General features: G+C 28.9%; 3 protein-coding genes across 3 annotated transcripts; 2 read left to right on the top strand and 1 right to left on the bottom strand.

Annotated features, from left to right (window-relative positions):
- Nucleotides 1-3869: 3869 nt before the first annotated feature.
- On the top strand, nucleotides 3870-9743 carry LOC126845759 (androgen-induced gene 1 protein-like). Its single transcript, XM_050584642.1, has 6 exons — nucleotides 3870-4142; nucleotides 4249-4438; nucleotides 6243-6383; nucleotides 7850-8067; nucleotides 8727-8895; nucleotides 9507-9743. The coding sequence occupies exons 2-6, from the start codon at nucleotides 4265-4267 to the stop codon at nucleotides 9525-9527; spliced, it is 723 nt and encodes a 240-aa protein (XP_050440599.1). The 5' UTR covers nucleotides 3870-4142; nucleotides 4249-4264; the 3' UTR covers nucleotides 9528-9743.
- A 1374-nt stretch (nucleotides 9744-11117) lies between these two features.
- Nucleotides 11118-13482, bottom strand: LOC126845882 (uncharacterized). The gene is made up of 5 exons (XM_050584872.1): nucleotides 13395-13482; nucleotides 12410-12699; nucleotides 11595-11663; nucleotides 11442-11531; nucleotides 11118-11219 (listed from the first exon to the last, which is right to left on the bottom strand). The coding sequence occupies exons 1-5, from the start codon at nucleotides 13444-13446 to the stop codon at nucleotides 11118-11120; spliced, it is 603 nt and encodes a 200-aa protein (XP_050440829.1). The 5' UTR covers nucleotides 13447-13482.
- Nucleotides 13483-17072: 3590 nt separating this feature from the next.
- Nucleotides 17073-20365, top strand: LOC126845842 (cytochrome P450 4V2-like). The gene is made up of 4 exons (XM_050584775.1): nucleotides 17073-17172; nucleotides 17969-18218; nucleotides 18361-18645; nucleotides 20296-20365. Exons 1-3 carry the CDS (start codon nucleotides 17123-17125, stop codon nucleotides 18520-18522), a joined length of 462 nt encoding a protein of 153 aa, XP_050440732.1. The 5' UTR covers nucleotides 17073-17122; the 3' UTR covers nucleotides 18523-18645; nucleotides 20296-20365.
- The last annotated feature ends 499 nt before the right edge of the window (nucleotides 20366-20864 follow it).

Here is a 20864-nt window from a genome sequence, read left to right on the forward strand (position 1 = left end):
AACATAAAATAAACATATGCAAATCGAATGAATAGTTCTAATTTTCAGTACTCTGTACTTAGTAGAAGTACCCAAGAATATTCATTTGTAACAATATGTGCCGTACCATGTATTTATTATGGAGTGGGCATAAACCTACTATGAAAAAACCAATTAATAAAACGATTTCCTTCTAGTACTATGCGAATGAGTAGATTTAGGCTACGCCAAGTATGCCCAAGATTACTTCATGTATCACGGTTACCATAGGCATCAAAGTAAAATAACAAGGCTAAAAATATCTTAAGAGACTTAATTCACAAATTATGGATTTTATCGAAACATTTTTCCCACAAGAGTTAATAATTTTTATAAGAACATTTGTTTGATAAACAAAAAATATATGGTTTCCATTTAAAAACATGTTTTTGACCGTAAGTCAACCGTTTTGAATTTTAGGCTACATTTTTTTTCTCGAACGTCTCAATATATGTAATATATATTATCCTTCCATCCTAACATTTAAACTCTAATAACTTTAATAATAGTTATCCAAAATTGGTTAACAACCAGTCAAATTGGTTAGTACATTATTCTCAATTTAAAAAATTAATGAAATGTATGAGTTACCATTTAAGTTTCAAAAGTTGCTATCAAAAAAATCAAGTTGGGAGGGGGTAAAAACAAAAAAATTGTGAGAAATTGAGATCACGTATTGTATAAAAACACTATGGAAAAAAAACTCAATTATTTATTAAACCCAGTGAGGTATTGAGTGGTTCACGATAAGTTGAGTACCTTATTTATATGATCACTCTTAAGTACTGTATGGGGTTTTTTAAATTATTTTTTGACTTAATTTGTGGTTTTAATATTTTAACTTAAGCATGACTGTAAAATTTAGATATTATTATTGATGCAGAAATAAATTAGACACTTATTAATATTGCCTATTTTGATTTTTTTATGTGGTGTGATTTCCGACATTGGACATTATTAAATCATACAAATAAAATATTAAATTCAATGGAGTTTTGAAATTTATTAAAAATATTTAATTGGTATGTCCGCACACGTCAGTTGTATCAAATTTAAATTATACCCATTTTCCACCCTCCTAGAGGGGGTACAAGTTTTTTTGTTTTTAGGGTTTTTAGCCGTAATTTTAAGACCTTAAAGTTGAAAATTTGTCAACAGTTAGAACTCATATGTATCCAAAATATATTAAACGAAGAAACAATTCGACAATACAGTTTTTCTTTAATTGCCGGAAGGTTCACGATTTATTGGGGGAAAAACCCAAGTAGACCTGTCTACTTATTAAGACACCTAATCGTTCTGACACGGCAAAACCACCATCGTGTTTTGTTAGCTCGTTATTTTATCACCCGCGGCCGACTGTACCAAAAGTCAACTATGAGTGTATGTCCAACTACATGCAAATTATGGAGAGGGCTGTTATTTAATGGAATCTAGATTAGGTGTTCGTTTTTATGCAATCTACCGTCCCAAAATTCATTTCATATTACACAATTTTTTTAAAGGAACACTAATGTTTTGCATATTGTTATTTAAAGAGATATATAAATGTAACAGGCAACAGCTGACAGCTAGTGGCTATAAACGTTAGTAATATTTAACTAATAAGTAATATATGTAAGTAAAATTAATTGTTTTCTCCATCACAGTACCAGTGTAAGATTATAAATTAGAAACTCAATTTTTCTTTAGAACACAACATGAAGTTAATATCTATATAATAACTTCATGCTGTGTTCTAAAACGGCAGTAAAACGGGCGATTTTCCAATGTATTTAAATGGGAAAATCGCTCGTTTAACTGCCCCACTCTTAACAATTTTAAGGATCTATGAAAATTATTTTTTTGTTGCATTTTATTTTGTACATTGTCCAATACAGTCCAAACCAAGCACAGTATAAGTCAGCAAAGTTGGAAAATATTAAAATGAGGTGCTGTATTTACAAATAAGCATCAAAGCGTTTATTTAAAAGTGGTTTTATTTAATTTTATTACTTTTATATATAATAATTCCTGTAGACATGTGACCTCTCAATCCCTTCGTTGCTTTGATTCCATTATGCCTATACTCTACTGTACTAGTCCTCTAGGATAAAATCACTTTCAAATTAACGCTTTGATGCTTATTTGTAACTACAGCACCTCAATTTAATACTTTCTAACTTTGCTGGCTTATACTGTGCTTGGTTTGGACTGTACTGACTTGAAAATACTAACTACTGATTTGCATCGAAGCGTTTTTACAAAAGTGGTTTTATCACTTTCAGATTCAAAAATTCCTATAAACCTGTGATCTCCCCGTCCTCACTATGCCCCGACCCCACTGTACTGGGTTTTAAAACATGATTGCCTTATGCTCTACTACCCCCAACTACATCTCGTTCGAATTATTGATTTTATTTGATGATAAAATACAACGTCCTATTGTTATCATTTAATATGAATCGACAAATAGTTAATAATACACATACGGTTTTATTACTTATGTTCTAGTGTAGACATTGCAAATAAATAGTATTATAATTATATTACATGTTCTCACCCCATATAGTTAGGTTGCTTTCACTTTAAAGTTTCAGTAATGAGAAAACTTGTATTATTATAAATATAATAATTACTCAATACGACAATTTTCAATTCACACGCGTTATTTACCTGATAGTTAATTAAAACTAATGATAATTAAATTTGAAGCTATTTACGTTTTGAATAATTAATTTAGAATACAATGCAATGATAAATAGGGCACTAGAATTGCATACCTATTAAAAACAGTTCACACTGGCCTATAACAAAAACAAACAAGCAATACATTTTTTAATAACTGTATTAGCCTACTAGTAACCTAACAGCTACTAGTAATCTCTAAAAAATATTAATTATCCTAGACGGCAGTCGGTAACACAAATACACAGTCACATCCAACGGCCGGTGGCATCGTCTTGCCCGCCTGTCCCGACGTAACCCTTTTTTTCTTTTTTAGCCTTTTGTCTTTTAGTTAACCCGACGGCACAATGGGTTTATCGGGCTTTCATTATTCAACAGAGTAATATCAATTTCAAAAAATATAACATAAACTATAGTTTTAACTTTTTTATGGTGGAGCGAATACTTATATTATACTTCTATAAATAATAATAAAAAGTAATTAAAGGTTAATGTTGAATTTCAATATAAATTTTAATATGAATTGTTCTGATTTTGGCTATTTTTATTTAGTGCTTCAGATATTATAATATTTATCATTTTTTTAAATGCAAACTTAGTTTCAATAAAAATGATTTTTTGTGAATAAGTAAGTAATACGTTTATAGAACAATTAAATGAATAATAATATAGGTATTTGATGCACTGAATAATAGTAGTATTATTGTTATTCAATTGTTTTAAATTAAATTAAAATAATTCTTTAGAATTTGAATTCTATCAACTTAAAAGACATTTTATAAAATCGTTTGTCATTCTGTGATCTTTGAATCACTTTGAAACGCACTGCCGGACACTCAGATAATCAAAAATCAAAAATATTTTCAACTAATTTATTTTTACTTAGTCAACACTCTTCACTTCTTTCCCTATTTAATATATACTGAATGACCTCAAGACATTTCATTCATGTTTTGTACTCTTGAGTTCCTCAGTAACCTTCACTGAACACACAAACATATTGTCACACTCATTCATCTACACTTTTTAACTTGGAATAACCAAGTACCAACAGACGGCAGGCCTTAAGCATCCACCTTTAATGCTCCATGTCGCGTGTACATCTGAGGGTTGAATTCTAAACTTATAGTATAACTAAGGATTTGAATTCGACCAATATCTAGATATATAATATACTACTTTTGAAAAAATTGTGTTTCACATAGGTACACCATAACAGACATTTTAGCCGACTGACCTCTAAAAATTGTTATCTGTGTTCAGCCACTTGATATTAAGACACTTGATTTAGACACTTCGGGACACTTGATATTTATGAATGTAACTTTTAGCTATTGTTGCCTGCCAGCTACTAGTAGCTACTATAGAATATCATTGTGGTGTTACCTTGACTGCAGCCGGTAACACAACTACACAGTCATAGTCCAACGGCGATCGTCTCGTCCGCCTGTCCCGACGTTCGTACAGTAAATCTTTATTTGTATACGCGCGTTAAACGTTTTCCTGTAATAGACAAAACGATTTTATTTTAACATTTTAGCCTTTTTTTTTTTAACCTTTTAGTTATCCCGACGGCACTATGGGTTTATCTGGCTATTTACCAGTGCCAAACGTGGTCGTGCACTTGGTGGCATCTGTCACCATGGTGTATTCTGTTTACTATAACTACACGCACGTAAACATACCAACCCACGTAAACCCTATCCCCAACGCATACGGTGGACAATTCAAGTATCTCACGTTTTTAGACGGAGTAAGTATCCGTTACGTTTAAATAAAAATCAACTATCACAAACTACAGCCTAGCAGCTTTATACATGTATAGTCTGCGAAGAAAATAATACGGTTCATACATGTCTACAGGTTCTACATATTATTAGATAGTGTTTTTTTTTTTTAAAAGTCACGCCGGGATTTGCTAGACTTAGCTTATATTTTTATCAGATTATTGAAATAATATATGTTTTTACATAAATACTATTTTCGTGCTTCAATAAGAATGTGATTAAAATATCCAATTAACATGCATGTATACAAAGTTCTACTCTTAGTTATCGGTTAAACATTGTTTTACTATTTACCGACATTTTGTTTACTGAGTTTGAAAAATTCTAGTTTTCGCCTAATAAACAGTATTTATAAATTACACCGTTATGACTAAAAATTGAGTATATTATTATCTAAATTGAATGCCATAATATAAAGTCTCAACTCGGTGTAGTCACTTGTGATTAAAATATAATGTATTAATATATTTAAATTTATATTTTAACAATTAATTTAAAATTATGCGAAAATCTCACAAAGCCGTTAACAGCAAATTTCTAAAAACTATCACACGCACACTACTTTTTGTATAAATTAAAATCATTAAATGTTTTATTTTTCATCAATATAAATAATAAACAGACACCAGAAAGTAACATAAAAACACATATCTATTGATTCTACTAAGTAGGTAAGGATAAATATATATTTTTTTTTATTAGAAAAATATACAATCTGTACAATTAAAAATTAATACAATAAGCATATGATTTTACAATAGGAAAGATGTATTAGCTGTGTAAGGTGTGTTAAAAGACACCGTCCAATGATAGAAATCAATTGGCTGTAAGAATGGAAATTTAGTAGTTCTATATAAGTAAATGACTATTTTCGTATAAAATACAAAATTAGTCTGAACAATTTAATCTATAAATGGAAGAATTGTAAGAATGGCCTTACACCCAAAAGCCTTAAAAGGCAACCACTTTTTGAAAGATATCTGTTGGAATTACAAACCAAACATCTGTGTGTTTTAAATTCAGTGTAAATAATAAACCAAGTTATTTTGGAAATTTTTCACTTTTAATTTTGACTGGTACATTGTTTTTTTACACGTTTCATTATTGAGATACGAAAATAATTTTTTTAATTTTCTCTTATATACTATGTGTGTATTTTATTTCTTATTTAACACACATATACACTTACAGGCTATTAACAAATATAATGAAAATGAAGTAATAAAATAATAGAGTTACAAAACAACAGTCACAAAAAATATCCCCAAGGTCATTGTGTACCATATGTACTGAGGTAATTGATTTCGTTACAGTTTATGTGTAGTTGTTTTAGTTAAAGATTTGTAACGGACATTAAAATTCAGGGTTCATTTCTATTAAGAGGAATACAAAAGAGTCAATTCGGATCGCTCTGGTTTCTGACTTATGATGTCTGAATAACTTTTGTATAATTGACATTGAATATTATTACTAATTTCCTACCATCATCACCTTGAAAATGTGTGGTTTTTTTTTGTATTAGAATAGTTTGTATGTTGTAAAAAATTAGACACTAATTGTATTTTTACTGATGTTCATATCTATATAAGTAATGAATAATAGTAAAATTATTGAAGTATTCAAATTTAAAAATAAGTACTACATTTTTAAAATACGCCTTATTCTATGCATATTGCAGTATTATCTACATCTAAACCGTGGATCCATTTTTCTGTTGTACATTTATTCACTATATATTCTAAAATATTATCATTTTTTTTTTTTTTTTAGTGTTTCTTGGCTTTATATTTCACCTACGCATTGATTGAGGATATTTGTTCAATTGTTTCCTCATCCAAAACACCAACTTTTGACAAACTATCTCAAGTGAAAAGCTGTTTCTTCGCATGTATTGTGTTTCCAGGGAGTACGGTAAGAATTACTATTTTTTTTTTCTTTAAATACTTATGTTATAATAATTTACGAATTATTTAATATTATTTGAAATATTTTAGTAGTTGTTTAAAATTATCATATTTAAGCTACCACAGCTAATCAAATATCAGTTGGACAGTACTGCAGAGTATACGTGGAACTGAGACACTACTTAGTATTTCAGGTGTGCTAAACGTTGTAGTAATATTTATCTGTACCGCAGGGCCTTTACTCACCACACCTTCCAGGTCTAATTTGCAATTAGCAATATTACATATTTTTTTACCACAAACACTAAATTATCTATTCTTTTTAAATTTACAATATAATTAAAACCTAATTTAGTAACACGTATTTTATTTTAAAATGTTAAATTTATGTATACAATTGTATTCCTTTAAACAATTTTTATATTTTATTGAAATTAGTAACATTGTGATATTTTGGTAATATTTGTATGTACCTATTAAAAAAGATTACAGTTAGAAAACGAGTAATGGATATTATAATGAAGTAATTATTTATAAAATATAAAGATATTTCAGGAGTACTGATCTTTAGTTTAAACTATACTTATATTTTCGGTATAGTTGGTGCAAACGGCTACTAAACTTTTTTTTTTTAGTCACGCTATTTCATATGTTTTTATTATATTTTGATAATCTATAAAACTGTTTAATTATGCGGTTTCATTAATTCTACTTAAGTGTTAATGTTTACGTCATAATAAAACAATTCCCTATTATTATTCGGATAGGAAAAACTGGAAGCAAGGCTGTATTTCAGCATGGTGCTAGTGGCTGATGTACCTAAGAAGAAGAAGAATGTATTATACATATTATATAGTTAAATACTGTGACATGATTAATTATTTAGTATAAATTATAGTAATGATAATAATAAGGTGGTGTTTATTTATATAACTTAAAAATGTATTTAAATAGTTAGATTTAACCTTTACATTCTAAAGCAAACCATTAACCAAGGTTATAATACTGTGATGTGTGATGCATTTTATGTTGGCCACAGTAAACGATCTATTAAACAAATAATATTATCTTACTTCGAATACTATTGAGTTCAATATTATACATATATAGAGATATTAAAATACCTACTTTGATATAACAAATTTTTAAAAATGTGAATCAATTGGTACCTTTATAATAACTACCATTTTTAATCTGCGTCAATCGTTTTATATATTAGTTATTTCATAAAAGGTTCTCAAAAAATCTTAGTGTAACTATAAAGTTGCGAAAATTTGTCTATACTAGGTACACTCTATAATATATAAATATGATATGACGTATATTGATATAAACGAAGATTATTGGGTATTTCTAATTAGTACAAGGTACTGAAAATTAGAACTGTTTAATCGTTTAACACATGTTTATTTTATGTTTTTCCATTTTTCCATTATTATTAATTTGAACCTTTATTTTTGGTTCACATTCCAGTTTGTATCCACGATGTTTTGGGGCTTATATTTCCTCGATCGCAATTTGGTAATGCCCAAATATTTGGATGTCTACTTCCCCAGCTGGTTAAACCACACTATGCACACGTTTGTGTCCGTGTTTGCTTGCTTGGAAATGATCACTGCTTACCGGCCGTACCCGTCTCGTGTTCATGGATTGCGAATAACTTCAAGTTATATTTTAACATACTTTGTATGGTGAGCACATCTTGATACGAATTTAATACAGTTAACTCTTTTGTCAGTTTCGCTTTATAACATTTTCTATGATAATAAACGCCGTTTCTTCGTCCTACTAAGATTGTATTAGTAAAACTTTATATTTTATGACTAAGATTTCACACACATTATTTTATTGGAGTCCTCTGATTGTATTGACTATTACCACTATGACACTGCGTCGTTAAAATAAAAGTTTAAATTGTATGTCAAATACCTGCTGTTGAAGTAATAGTACAAATGTATGAGGCTTTTTTTTCAAAGTTTCTTTGAATCTACATATTGTAACGTATTATCATATGAAGGGCACAGGGGAAAAACGGTAGTTGTCACATTATGAAAATTCTAAATATAGCAAAAACAAAGTTCGTAAACTCCTCTACCTCTTACAAAATAACAAAAAAAATCACATTAAATGCTACTCTAATAATAAATGTATTTATTTAAACAATCTATTTCATAAATTTAATAAAATATTGGCATAAATTGAAAAAAACTATTTGGAAAAAAAAAGTTTCATAATGTGACTACTACCGTTTTTTTCCCTGTGCCCTTCATATATAATACAATTATCATATTGATTTCATTGGTTTCTTATATGATTTAAATATTCTGGATTATTGTTTTATTGATTTCAGGATTCATATTGTATACAGCCAATGTAATTTGTGGGTGTACCCAATTCTCAGTCAACTAAACATGTTCTATAGGACGTTATTCTTTTTGGGGTTGTTCATACACAGCGCCTCGCTGTATTTAATTGGAGAATACACAAACCTAAAATTGTGGGATTTTCAACGTCAAAAGGTACAAAATGAGTAAAACATCCATTAGACTTTTATGCCTTCCGTTCTTTTAATATTTTTTCATGACTTATGATTTGTGGCGAACACCTAAATTAATGTGATTTCTATGATATACCAAAAAATACGGATTTTTATGATAAATTGTATAAAAAAAAATTAAAACTTATTATTTTATATTGTCAAAAGTCAAAAGAGGATACGGTCTTAGGAACATACTCAAGGTGCTCATGAGTTGTCGATGGTATTACGGCTGGAAGTCCAGATTCTTCACGGATGTTGAATAGCCGTCGTCACCGTTATTTAAATTGAGATTGTATGGAGATAGGATAGGTACAAAATTCGGTCGATTCGCAAGATAAGCGTAAGTTGTAAGGAAAAGTGTAATGTGTTGAACAAATGAACTGTTGCACTTAAGCCTCAAAGACGAACAGCGACAACCAAACAGTTTTATATCAGTTTATTTCTACTTGTTATTTTACATTTCAATTTATTTATAATTATTTACCAAAATACAATGCTATAGGTGATGAATTAATTAGCATTACACTGTTTTTATTTCCGTGTCACTCGTAACAAATTCAAACTATAACATGGAAAACCATTTGTTTGCAGATTCAAGAAAAACACCAATAAAGAAACAAACTGATCAACTAAAATTGTTGCCTTTGATTTTGTGCTATTTTGCATGTGTAATACATAATATTACCTACATATATAATATTGTATTATTAAATATTGTATGAATTGTCATATGTGACCTTAATGAACATGCTGTTATAAATTATTTTATTTCCTCATATATAAATGATGTATCTTTATTAAACTATTCCTGTTTGTACAATTATTCAATGGACCATAAAGATTAATTTAGGATGTTGACTGTTAAATGAGTGTAACTGCTTAACTAACTTTATATTTTTTAACGACATTTTACGCTTTATATAAGATAACAACACACATTTGAAGCTATGACTGTTATATAAAAAAACGAATAGATACACCATTGAGAAAACTTGAAACAAACTAAACAAAAATATAATTGTAATTTTTTTTTTGACTATAAAATTTCATAAATATATATTTGGTTTAATTGTTTTCTTTTAAAATAGCGTAACTTTAACGATAACTTTAAATTAAAAATTTGGTAACATAGTATTACTCGTAGATAATTGGGTTGTGTTTTTATTATAGTTTTTGTTACTGAAACTTTATTAAATTTTTAAAAATCGAATATTAATTTAAATACTTTTTTATATAAAATTTTATTTGTACTTTAATAAATGTTTATTTTTTATTTAAAATTGTCAAACAGAAAAAGCAAGTAGAACCTACATAATATTTAGTTTCCTACATGTTTTGTAGTTTATTAATTATTTTTTTTGGCGTATCAAACCAAGTTTAAATATTATAAATATGTGTAAATACTAATTAATGTGATATCATATGGACATGGACAATTGTTTTTAAATAAATAAGTAATATTTACATTAATGTTTGAAAAATATGTAATTAAATAAAAAATTATTTTTAGAATATTTTAATAATATGCATGTCTGAAGCTATAAATAAAAACGGCACAAATCAAAGCAATACATTTTAAAGTTAATAGTTCTAGAGCTAATTTGTGTGTTATATTATTGTGTTGTATACCGCGTAATCAATTGATAAAATGTATGTCATTATCTACAAAATAATTTTTTCGTCAATTGTCTACAATTATTCTAACTTATTACCTATATTATATATTTAAAAAATTATCAAATTGGAAAACTTATCGGTTTGGTATTTTGAAATTTGTTTTTGTTTTTTTAACTTGTGGTTTTAATATTTTAAATTTAATTATTTCAATAGTTCTAATAAATATTATTTTATATTATTTATTGTTAGTAGAAAAATATTTAGTTACTTATCAATTAAAATAGTAAAATATGAATATATTATCAATCATCAACAAAAAAATATTTTTTTAAATAAAAATAATTTATTTGAAGCACTGAATATTAATTGTACAGATCTATTTTTGTTTAAATTTATACGCCTGGAGCTACTTTGGGTGCTGTTAAATTTATACCGGCTGGTTCGCTAATTATGGGCCACTCAATATTTTCGAATATACCTATTAATAATAGGCTTCTTTTCTATACTTTCATAGTTATTAGTTTGCAGAAATTTTATATATTTTTCAAAACAAGATTGTTTATTCTATTGTATTGTATTTGTATTTTAATTTAATACAATCGTATGGTTTGTTTTGGTTGCACGTTCGAAAAATGCCAATTGAATTTGTACAAACACAACTGTGTAAGTAACTACTGCTGCGAATATCTGAAATATTAAATTGTATTATTTATTAAAATTGCAACAACAAAAAAAAAACACTTTTAGAGCCACGATTATTCAAATAAACTTAAAATTTATAATCATATTCTAAATGTTTGTAGTACAACGAAATACAAGTGAAAATTGTTGTATTAACATCACATTTTCATAACGAATAATGTTTTGTTAGTAACAACAACATAGTTAGGAATTTAAAACTTCACTTACTGAATGAATAAGTTGATAGTCCAATTCAAACAAATTATGTACATCTAATACAATGGGGTGATTCCAACAGTTCAATATTAACGTATCCAACTAAACAAATACAAATATTTTGAAAATTCTATTTCGAATTAGCGACATTTTTGTTTATTATACTTCTTTCGAAATAATCGCATTGTTAGTTCTTGTGAGCGCTTCGTGTGCAATGAGTACTGTTTGTTTGGCCTGTAAAAATTCCATGTTATGAACGTTGTATTCTTTATGTAACACCTTAGCTATATAAACTATTATTATTTATTGCCTCTTGATAATGTTCTTAATACAAATTTTAAATAATATCTAAAGAAAAATCTACATTTACATTTATACAAGAAATAGTTTGATCAAATAATATTTATTACTTATTTTCCTCAACAAAATTAATTTGAAGTTGAAAAAAAAGAACTAAACATTTTTGAAACTTCGACATATCATAACGATGTGAAGTAATTTTAATGTTTACAATCTATACACTAAAAAATCGTACTACAAGTCTAAAATTGTACAAATTCATCTCTCCCTTTTCCCACAAACAGGGTCGGTTTTGGACCTAAAGGGCCTAGGATTCTAAATCTCTAAAAAAGCCACTAAAAACAAATTTTATAGATTTAAACAAATTTACAACATGTATTGGAATACCTATTTAAATGCATTTGTTAATTACGATATAATGGGTAAAATTACCAATACTAAAAATACATTTTTCAGCACATTATGTCATAACAATGATTTTACATATTACAGTTTGGCATCGAAGCATTTATTCAAAAGAGATTTTATCACTTTCAGTTGTGTTAATTATTGTTATAAGCCTGTAACCACTACCGCCCCAAAATGCTACATCCCCACTGGCCACTATGATTCACTATTATCATAAGTGTTGAAAAAAATAATGTTATTCAGTTACAGTATTAGTTCTACGATTGACCTACCGGTTTTAGTGTACTGTGTGCCTCTTGAATGAAAAGGAAAAACATTATTAAGCGTGAAACAGTAATGATGAACACCTTGTAATCGACTACCCGACTTGGCGTGTAGATAAAATTGACTGCTAATACCGTTACACTAGTTACGAGTATTGCAGCAGATTCGACGACGAAACATAAGGCATTGGCGGAGTAATGCGTCTTAACTTCGTTGGTTAGGCACCGCAGTTCTCTTAATAACCGGTCTATTTCCCTTGGATACCTGCATTGGGTATTGGCTTTGCTGTCATCCATACCTATATTATTCAAAAATTAGGTTTCATCAATATTTAGGCAAATCAGCTCAACAAATTGGCGTTTTCAACTCGGTAAGTTCTAAAAGTGAAAAAGTTGTATCAAAAGAATAGATAATAGCTAAAACGATATTGCACTACTTAATATTATTCTCTTTTACTTTATCCAGTACCGTCGCTATGATTTGCGAGGCCCTGGGCAATCTATAAACGCTAAGCCCACAGATTTAAATCCGAATTACCGTAGTGTATTCGTATAATTAATTATAATATTATGAGATTGTATTTTGAACAACAAAAATTCGTTTTCAATTTTATTATACACCTAGTAAATTGTTCATTAGGTACATATTACCATATATGATATAGGCTAAGCCTATATAGGTCATTGTACGAAAATTCAATTAAACAAAGTAAATTATAAACATTAAATATGATGAGGTTATTTTTTATCATCAAATATTGTTATCAAAAAAAGAAATATTGTACGAGTTACAAGACACAGAAATACCAACGTTTTATAATTTTTATTTTTCGATTGGTACCCCATAAAGCACTCAGTCCCACAGTCGACCCAAAAGCGTGAGCCTCTGTCAGCGATGGAAGTAGAATTTTTATTTGGCTCTCTTGTAAGATTGTATAAAAATGAGTCGTGTCACCTTAAACTTCGTTTAAACTGTGCCCAAAGATTGACTTACAATTTTTAAACAAAATGTTGGTGATTTCGTATCTTTCTCTTAACATCCTCATGAATACAGTGTACTGCACGGACGCCAACGTACTAAGACAGCACGTTATAGCCCAAAAAAAATATTTGATATGTTCTGTCTTGGCGCCGAACAAAGATAAATGGTGGTAAAATATTTCAAAACCAATGTACAACACGTAATACATTTGTACGCGTCCGTTTTGCTCCCAGTGCATTTCCAAGATTAACTCGTCGAATCTGTTAAACTTGTCCAACAGTGCAAAAAAGCTGAAGCTCTTTTGCGCCGATGTTACAATGGTTGACACAGCCGCAATATCCTTAACGAGCACCGTGACGAGGTATACCTGTAACGAAAAAAAAAAAAGGTAAGTAGAAACGACAACAGTGCGAGTAGGTTACATTGGTTTTCTCCCCTCCCGTCATTAACCTTTAGCCATAGTTGGTACCCTAATGCGTCGTGGCTAAATTGGTATATCATGAAAGTTATTTGATACAGGGAAAGCGTGGACAGTGACCATACGACGGTGGAATACGCGAACGACAAGTATTTCCTGTTGCCGGAAAAGGGAAACAATCCAAACAATTTGGACGTGTAGTACAAAAAGTTTACATTAACCCACGTCAAGTCCATGGCCGTCTCGCGATTACTACAGCTCGCCTAAACCACAAGCCACAGCACAATGTCGAGAAACTGTCATACAAAATACATACAAGCACTCTATTGTAATTCGACTACCAAGAATGTAGTATGCTAGAAGAGTATTATTGTTCGGGATTATTCAGTTGGAACTCTTACGACACTTAAAAGACTCGAGTTCATTTGTTCAGTGCAGCGGATTGTGACCGTAACGCCGGATATGACAACCGGAATGATAATACTAATACATTGACATTGGCACAGTCAGAGGCGAATTTAGGTTCACGCTATTTAAAAACTCTTAAAAGTCACTCAGAATTTCGGTAAATATAAAAAAAATGTACCCCCCATCTGTCTCTCGTTCAAATTATTGATTATATTTAATGATAAAATACAACATCCTACTGTTATCATTAAATCGTTGACCTTCAATTGCGCAAAGCCACATCCTTGTATCGACAAATAGTTAGCAATTACTGGCTTAATGTGAATAATTATACAATTTTTATTCACTAATTCTTTTTTAAAAACTATTCTAAATAAAATGGCTATCTTGAAACTAAAAACAAAAACGTAACAAAAAAAAAATTTTAAAAAGTAAAACAGCTAAGTGCAATAAGAACCGTGATGCTTATCGCGTAAGTGAGTATAAATTATTAAAAAAAAAAAAATCTTAAAAATATTCACTAGAACAAAAGTTATTTCATTTGTCAAATCTTCGTGGGCCACCTTGTATAGCTCTAATTAAAATTTACACCTCGTCTGTAACATTATGCTCTCATAATGCTGTCTCTCTAACCGAACGGATCAGAAAGTGATAGTATAACTTTTTATCGGAAATGAAATTTAATGGATTCCCGTGCCACTTGCCTTAAATTTCATTGCGAATTAGAAAGACTTAATTGCTATTCTCTCCAAAGTTTGTTTTATGTAGGTTGCTTTAATTTTTTTGTTTACTGTCTACTTGCTTAACATTTAAAGTAATGTGGTGCTTAATTTTACATGACATAATTTTAGATTTATTACTGTATAAATTATCATAAAAGTTGAAATTAAGTTGTAACTACTATATAAATTATCATAAAAGTTGAATAAAAGTTGTAAGAAAATGCAAAAAAGTGTAATGATGGGAACGGGTTTGAACCTGGTACCGCTCATATCTGAGCACCGTTCACGCCCAAACGCACCACGCATAATTTTTGCTGGCGGGTGAGAAATAAGCCTTTTTGAATTGCAAGATTCCACCCAGAACGACGGACAAGAAATCGACCCCATTTTAACCCCCTTAAGGTTGGAATTTTCAACCTCTTGTGGATTAATAATGCATTGTCATCGAATTTTGAGCTACCCTGAAAGTTTCAGCCGGATAGCTAATCGGGAAGTGCTCGAAATTTGAGTTGCAAGATTCCACCCGGAACGACAAACAAGATTGTGAGTTCATAAAAACGTTATAATAATTATAAAAACTGAAGTAATTACGAGTAACCCTGAGCATATTATGCTAATTTATAGCAATTTTAAATTCGACTACGCTTACACAGCTAAAACAATGGCATTACACAATTGAGGTACTACCGGCTACGAAAAAACGTGTACGGCTAAAATGTTTACAGAAAAATAATAATTATGAACTCGTCTGAATGTAGGTTAATCTTATAGTAGAACATAGTGCTGCCGATAGACAAATTATTAATTCAGCCTGCAATCGAAAAGCAGTAAATAATATTATAGATTTAGTTTCGGGGGTTCTTAAAAATATATTAGGTAACAAATTTTGGTTTATTTTGGCGGAAAACGGAGTATAACTTTTGTTGACATTCAAAGTATTAATTATTTATTTTATACATTTTTTTAATTTAACGGTGTCTGTGTGAACTGTTTTTAATAGGTATGCAATTCTAATGCCATATTTATCATTGCATTGTGTTCTCAATTAATTATTCAAAACGTAAGTAGCTTAAACCTTAATTATCATTAATTTTAATTTACTATCAGGTAAATAACGCGTGTGAATAGAAAAGTGTTCGTATTGTGTAATTAATATAATAATAATAATAAAAATGTTCTCATTACTGAAATTTCAAAGTATATGCCGATATAGCTATATGGGGTGAGAATAGAGAATATTAGAAGAACTATAATAATATAACCGCACACTACATTAAATTCAACGATAAATATATAAAACAACCTGATTTGTCAGAATGATACTATTTGCGATTTAAATTCTCAACAGTGCATAATATCATCATTAGTGTATAACATTATTACAATGTTTGGATCAATCATTTCTGCAGCAACTAAACATATGATTGTTCTATTTAATCAAGTAAGATCTATCGTATAGATTAAATACATTTTTTATTTGCAGTTACAAAATATCAGTTATTTTCACTCCTTAATACTGACACTTTTGTTAATATTATTAATAAAAATATTCCAAAAGATAACAAACAGAAGAAAAATGACTTAAGCTGCTCTGATACCAGGTCCGAAATACAATTTTATTTTGGGGATTGCACCGATTTTGATTCAAGGAAATGACAAGTTATTAGAGTTTATTTCACAAACATGCAAGGAGTAAGTAATCTTGGCGAAGCACTCATATATTTTTGATATAATGTGGTCCCGTGACCAAACAAATGTTTAAAGTTAGCAATCAATTCAAACGATTGTGTTTATTATTAATTATAAGTTGTAACATTATAAAACTAACACGGTAAGGCCTAGCACACCAATAAATATAAAAGACATATTTGAATTTATCAAAAATCCAAATCCATGCTACGGAACTTTGAGGTAGAAAAGACTCCAATAATAACGAACACATCACTTTTGGACTATGAATAGTTTTAAATATTTTACATATTATGTAATTTAAATAAATAAATATAAGTATGTACAAGTTATGAAAAATGAGTTTGTTATGTTTAAGATACGAGTATTCAATATTTAAATATTGGCTTTTTGGCAACCTTAGTGTTTGTGTATCCAAACCCCAAGATGTAGAACAAGTAATAAGTAATTCAAATTGTTTCAAAAAGCCAAGGATTTACTCTGTAATATCAGATACTTTTTCGATGGACGGGCTAGTTACGACCAGCAACATACGTGAACACAAAGAAGACAGGTGCAGTACAACATCATAATACATTATATCATGTTATAGGTATTCCAAGTAGGTTATTGGTTACACACTGGTTTCAGACGATTATCCTAGGATTATTATTTTCTAAGCGCCACTTTTTTATTATAAAATACTTATACTTACTTTTATTTATCATTTGCTAAAAAATCATGACTTGTTTCTAACATTGTAATGAAACTCTTAATACTATTACTTATACTATTAAACTCTATAATTATAGAAACAAACATCCAACTATTTTGTTATAATAATCGATTTTTAAAATACTGTATTATTATTTTTTATTTTTTTAAATATATTTCTTGGATCTCGTCTTTTTGTTACAATTTAAAATATCGAAAATTGGTAATGAGTATAATTAAAAGGATTTATCACGTTCAGAACGTTACCCATTGGTTAATTTCTGTTATTTACAAACATAAGTGTATATTTTTTATATTACTAAATAGTTTGGTTTGCGACTCACAAGCCAATTATGAATTAACGTCTTTTCGGTGTCCAACATTAGCAAAGCTTCATGAGGTTGTTCAAAACTGTAGTATAAATCATTATTGCACGGGGAAAAAAATGAATTATGTTTGAGAAAGTACTAGAATAAAATATTCTAAATTTAAAGTAATTGTTTTGCTTAAGTGAAAAATAATGTAACAGTTGATACCCGATTATTATAATATATAGTACTTTTTTTAGGACAGTTTAGATTAATAGATAAATTTTGATTTGAAAACAAAGCATGCAATTGTTGATACCGGAGTGTTAATAAAATTAACCGTTTTAGGAAAACTATATCTAAATGGCTAAAGTATTCAAATTTAAAATCATTGATACCTGATTTTTACGAGGAGGCCAAAGTTCTGGAACACATATTGTCTGAAAAACTAGAAAGAAAATCAAATGAATGTGATATAAGCCGAGCTTTTGAACTAGCATCGATGGACACAATTGGAAGAACAGCGTTGGGAGAAAAATTTAATTCACAAAATAAAGCCAATCATGCATTTCAACATAACTATGAACGTCTAGCAAAAGTAAAAATGATTTGTTTCAAGTTAAAATGTTTGTAGTAGCCTGATAAGACCACGCTAAATTTAGAAAACATTATTATGGATCTAAAAATAATGTTACTTTAATATAATATTCGTTATTTTGCTTATTTTTGTTTTATTTCAGATTTTTGAATACAGAATGGAGCGACCGTGGTTTTTGTTTTCTAGATTATTTTCACTATCATCTCAAAAACATCAACAAAGCAAGAGTCAACATATAGCACATACATTTTTAAATAATTTATTTCAGAAAAAACAAGTCGAAGGTAATGAAAAACTGCGATAAACGGAAGCGATGGCGAGGATAGTATTTGTCGAAAACCAAAACCTCTAATCGAAATTCTACTAGAAAATGAACACCAGAGATCATATAAACAGCTAAGGGACCAATTAATTACAATGACAGTTGGTAAGTAATACATTTAATAATGGATTTGGAGCTAAGTAAGTTTTAACATTGACTTGTTTGAACTTCGATGGGGTTCTGAACAATAATTTGACTTATAATGATTTTTTTTTTAATTGTTCATTTGTGAATCCACATTACCTTTAAATTTTTGGGTATCTTATCATGTAGTAAAGCAATTTTTTATTTTATTTATATTTTTTTATTATCTATTGACGACCAGTTTCACTGATAAATAATAATAATAATAATATAATATAATAGTATTATTGACAGCGACACGATACGTCACGGTTAGGACAGTTCGGCGACACTGTTTGCTTATTATTATTATTCTGTTACTTTGGCAACTATGTCGAGGTGGGCCTCCACTTTATCGACGATAATAAAAAAAATGTTTTACTTTCATGTTATCACATCACAATAAAGTTTGGTTGGAAACACTGTTATATCTTATCAGTTAGGTAAAGTTAGGTTTGATGATTAAACTTATTAATATAAGCCAAAATTAGTTCACTTTTCTGCCACCAGAGCGCGATGCTGGACCTCCCAGGGACCTACTAGATACTTTTATGTATTATAAAGAATTAATAAACATTTCTTTTAGCTTACAGACAAATATATATTTTTTTTTCAAATACAATATACATTTTGAATTGGTTGAAATAAAATTAATTAAATATCACAATAAAATAACTTTAACCTAAATCTAAGGATAACATTTGTTGGATAACACTTATTAAGAAATAAGCAGAGAATCATTTTACGTCAGGCTAAATATACACACTTACTTAAAAGTCAAATAAAAAACTTACAAATAGTTGGTTTATAAAGCATTAAATATTCTAAACGTCAAATAATTTCTTCTTTCCGATACATCTAAGGTACCTTTATACAAAATTCAATGCTGAAAAGTACCCTTTCCCTTAGAAGAGGTGTCATTTTTTTTTTTTTGCTTATTCATATATGGTTTTGGAGCTTTCAGAAAACTGAATGTTTAAAAATATCGTAGGCTAACACAAAAAAATAAATGAAAGCTTGTTATTATAAGCACAATTCCTTCTGAGCTTCCCATCGAAGCTGGAATGAATTCAACGTTGTATTAAGTATGCAAATCACAACATTACATATGATACAAAATTTACAATATATTAGTTAAATTCATTTTATATCTGAAATGTATACTTTAGAGTAAGTACATTACATGATATTATTTAAAATATTACACTGAACTAAAATAGGCAACTATTATTTTGTAAATAATTGAATTAGTACATTGTATACGAACAATAACCAATTTATTTTAAAGTCTTTATTGTTGTATCAATATTTTAGTGGAAAAAAATGTTATGTGACATGAACAAAAACTATTTATTAACTGTAATATGATTACGAAAACCAAAATAGTTTATATGATCATGTTTAGTAAGGTTTCAGGTTTAAATTTTAATTTTCAGTAAAAAAAAAAATTATAAAATTTGTCCAAATATCTCCTCAACTATGTGTAAATGGATTAATAGAAACATGATAACTTACTGGTAAAAAACAAATCAACAAGATAATGCTTTAATGTGTTGAGAGTCACGGTATAATCACTATTTTTAATATTAAACCCTTTACATTTTTTATCAAATGTTATTATTATGATATTAGCCGGACACGACACGACCGCAATAACAAATACAATGATTATATGCATGCTGGCTCATCATCAAGATGTACAAGAAAATGTAATTAGGACTAAAATAAATTTAAATTATTGCTGTTATGGTTGAATAATTTTGCCTGTTTAAAATTGTTATTTTTTTTTGAAAATTAGGTTTTTCAAGAAAAAAATTTAATATTTTCGGAAGGCGATCCGAACCGACCGCCAACATACGAGTATTTACAAAAAATGGAATACTTAGAACGCGTGATCAATGAAGCCATGCGAATTTATCCAGCCGCATCTTTAGTCAGTAGAAAAGCTGAAAACGAAATGAGGATCGGAAAATACGTTATACCGGCAGGTAGAACTTGAAAAAAAAAGTTGATAGATATTTAAATTTCCTAGCTCGTTGGTGGTTAACTAATAGTTATTGAATATTACAATGTTATAGCTACAACAGTAGCTATTCCTATTTTTTGTTTGCATTTAAATCCGCAATACTTTGAGGATCCAGAAGTATTCAATCCGGACAACTTCTTGCCAGACGTGTGCGGCAGTCGACATCTTTTTGCGT

Source organism: Adelges cooleyi, unplaced genomic scaffold (genome assembly GCF_023614345.1).
Source record: "Adelges cooleyi isolate 19-005CV unplaced genomic scaffold, UGA_ACOO_1.1 ACOO_flye_CR_arks_rails_tigmint_CR_PRNA_8, whole genome shotgun sequence".
In the NCBI taxonomy this organism is placed as follows: Eukaryota; Metazoa; Arthropoda; class Insecta; order Hemiptera; family Adelgidae; genus Adelges; species Adelges cooleyi.

What these genes read in the sequence shown, in the direction of transcription:
- LOC126845759 (XM_050584642.1), top strand. Translation starts at nt 4,265, where the DNA reads ATGGGTTTATCTGGCTATTTACCAGTGCCAAACGTGGTCGTGCACTTG. An exon ending in TTGTGTTTCCAGGGAGTACG is followed by an intron (nt 6,384 to 7,849) that starts GTAAGAATTACT and finishes TTCACATTCCAG; the next exon opens with TTTGTATCCACGATGTTTTG. An exon ending in ATTTTAACATACTTTGTATG is followed by an intron (nt 8,068 to 8,726) that starts GTGAGCACATCT and finishes TATTGATTTCAG; the next exon opens with GATTCATATTGTATACAGCC.
- LOC126845882 (XM_050584872.1), bottom strand. Translation starts at nt 13,446, where the DNA reads ATGAGGATGTTAAGAGAAAGATACGAAATCACCAACATTTTGTTTAAA. An exon ending in CACACAGTACACTAAAACCG is followed by an intron (nt 11,664 to 12,409) that starts GTAGGTCAATCG and finishes GAATTTTTACAG; the next exon opens with GCCAAACAAACAGTACTCAT. An exon ending in ACTATCAACTTATTCATTCA is followed by an intron (nt 11,220 to 11,441) that starts GTAAGTGAAGTT and finishes TTAATATTTCAG; the next exon opens with ATATTCGCAGCAGTAGTTAC.
- LOC126845842 (XM_050584775.1), top strand. Translation starts at nt 17,123, where the DNA reads ATGGACGGGCTAGTTACGACCAGCAACATACGTGAACACAAAGAAGAC. An exon ending in CGTGAACACAAAGAAGACAG is followed by an intron (nt 17,173 to 17,968) that starts GTGCAGTACAAC and finishes TAACCGTTTTAG; the next exon opens with GAAAACTATATCTAAATGGC. An exon ending in ACTATGAACGTCTAGCAAAA is followed by an intron (nt 18,219 to 18,360) that starts GTAAAAATGATT and finishes GTTTTATTTCAG; the next exon opens with ATTTTTGAATACAGAATGGA.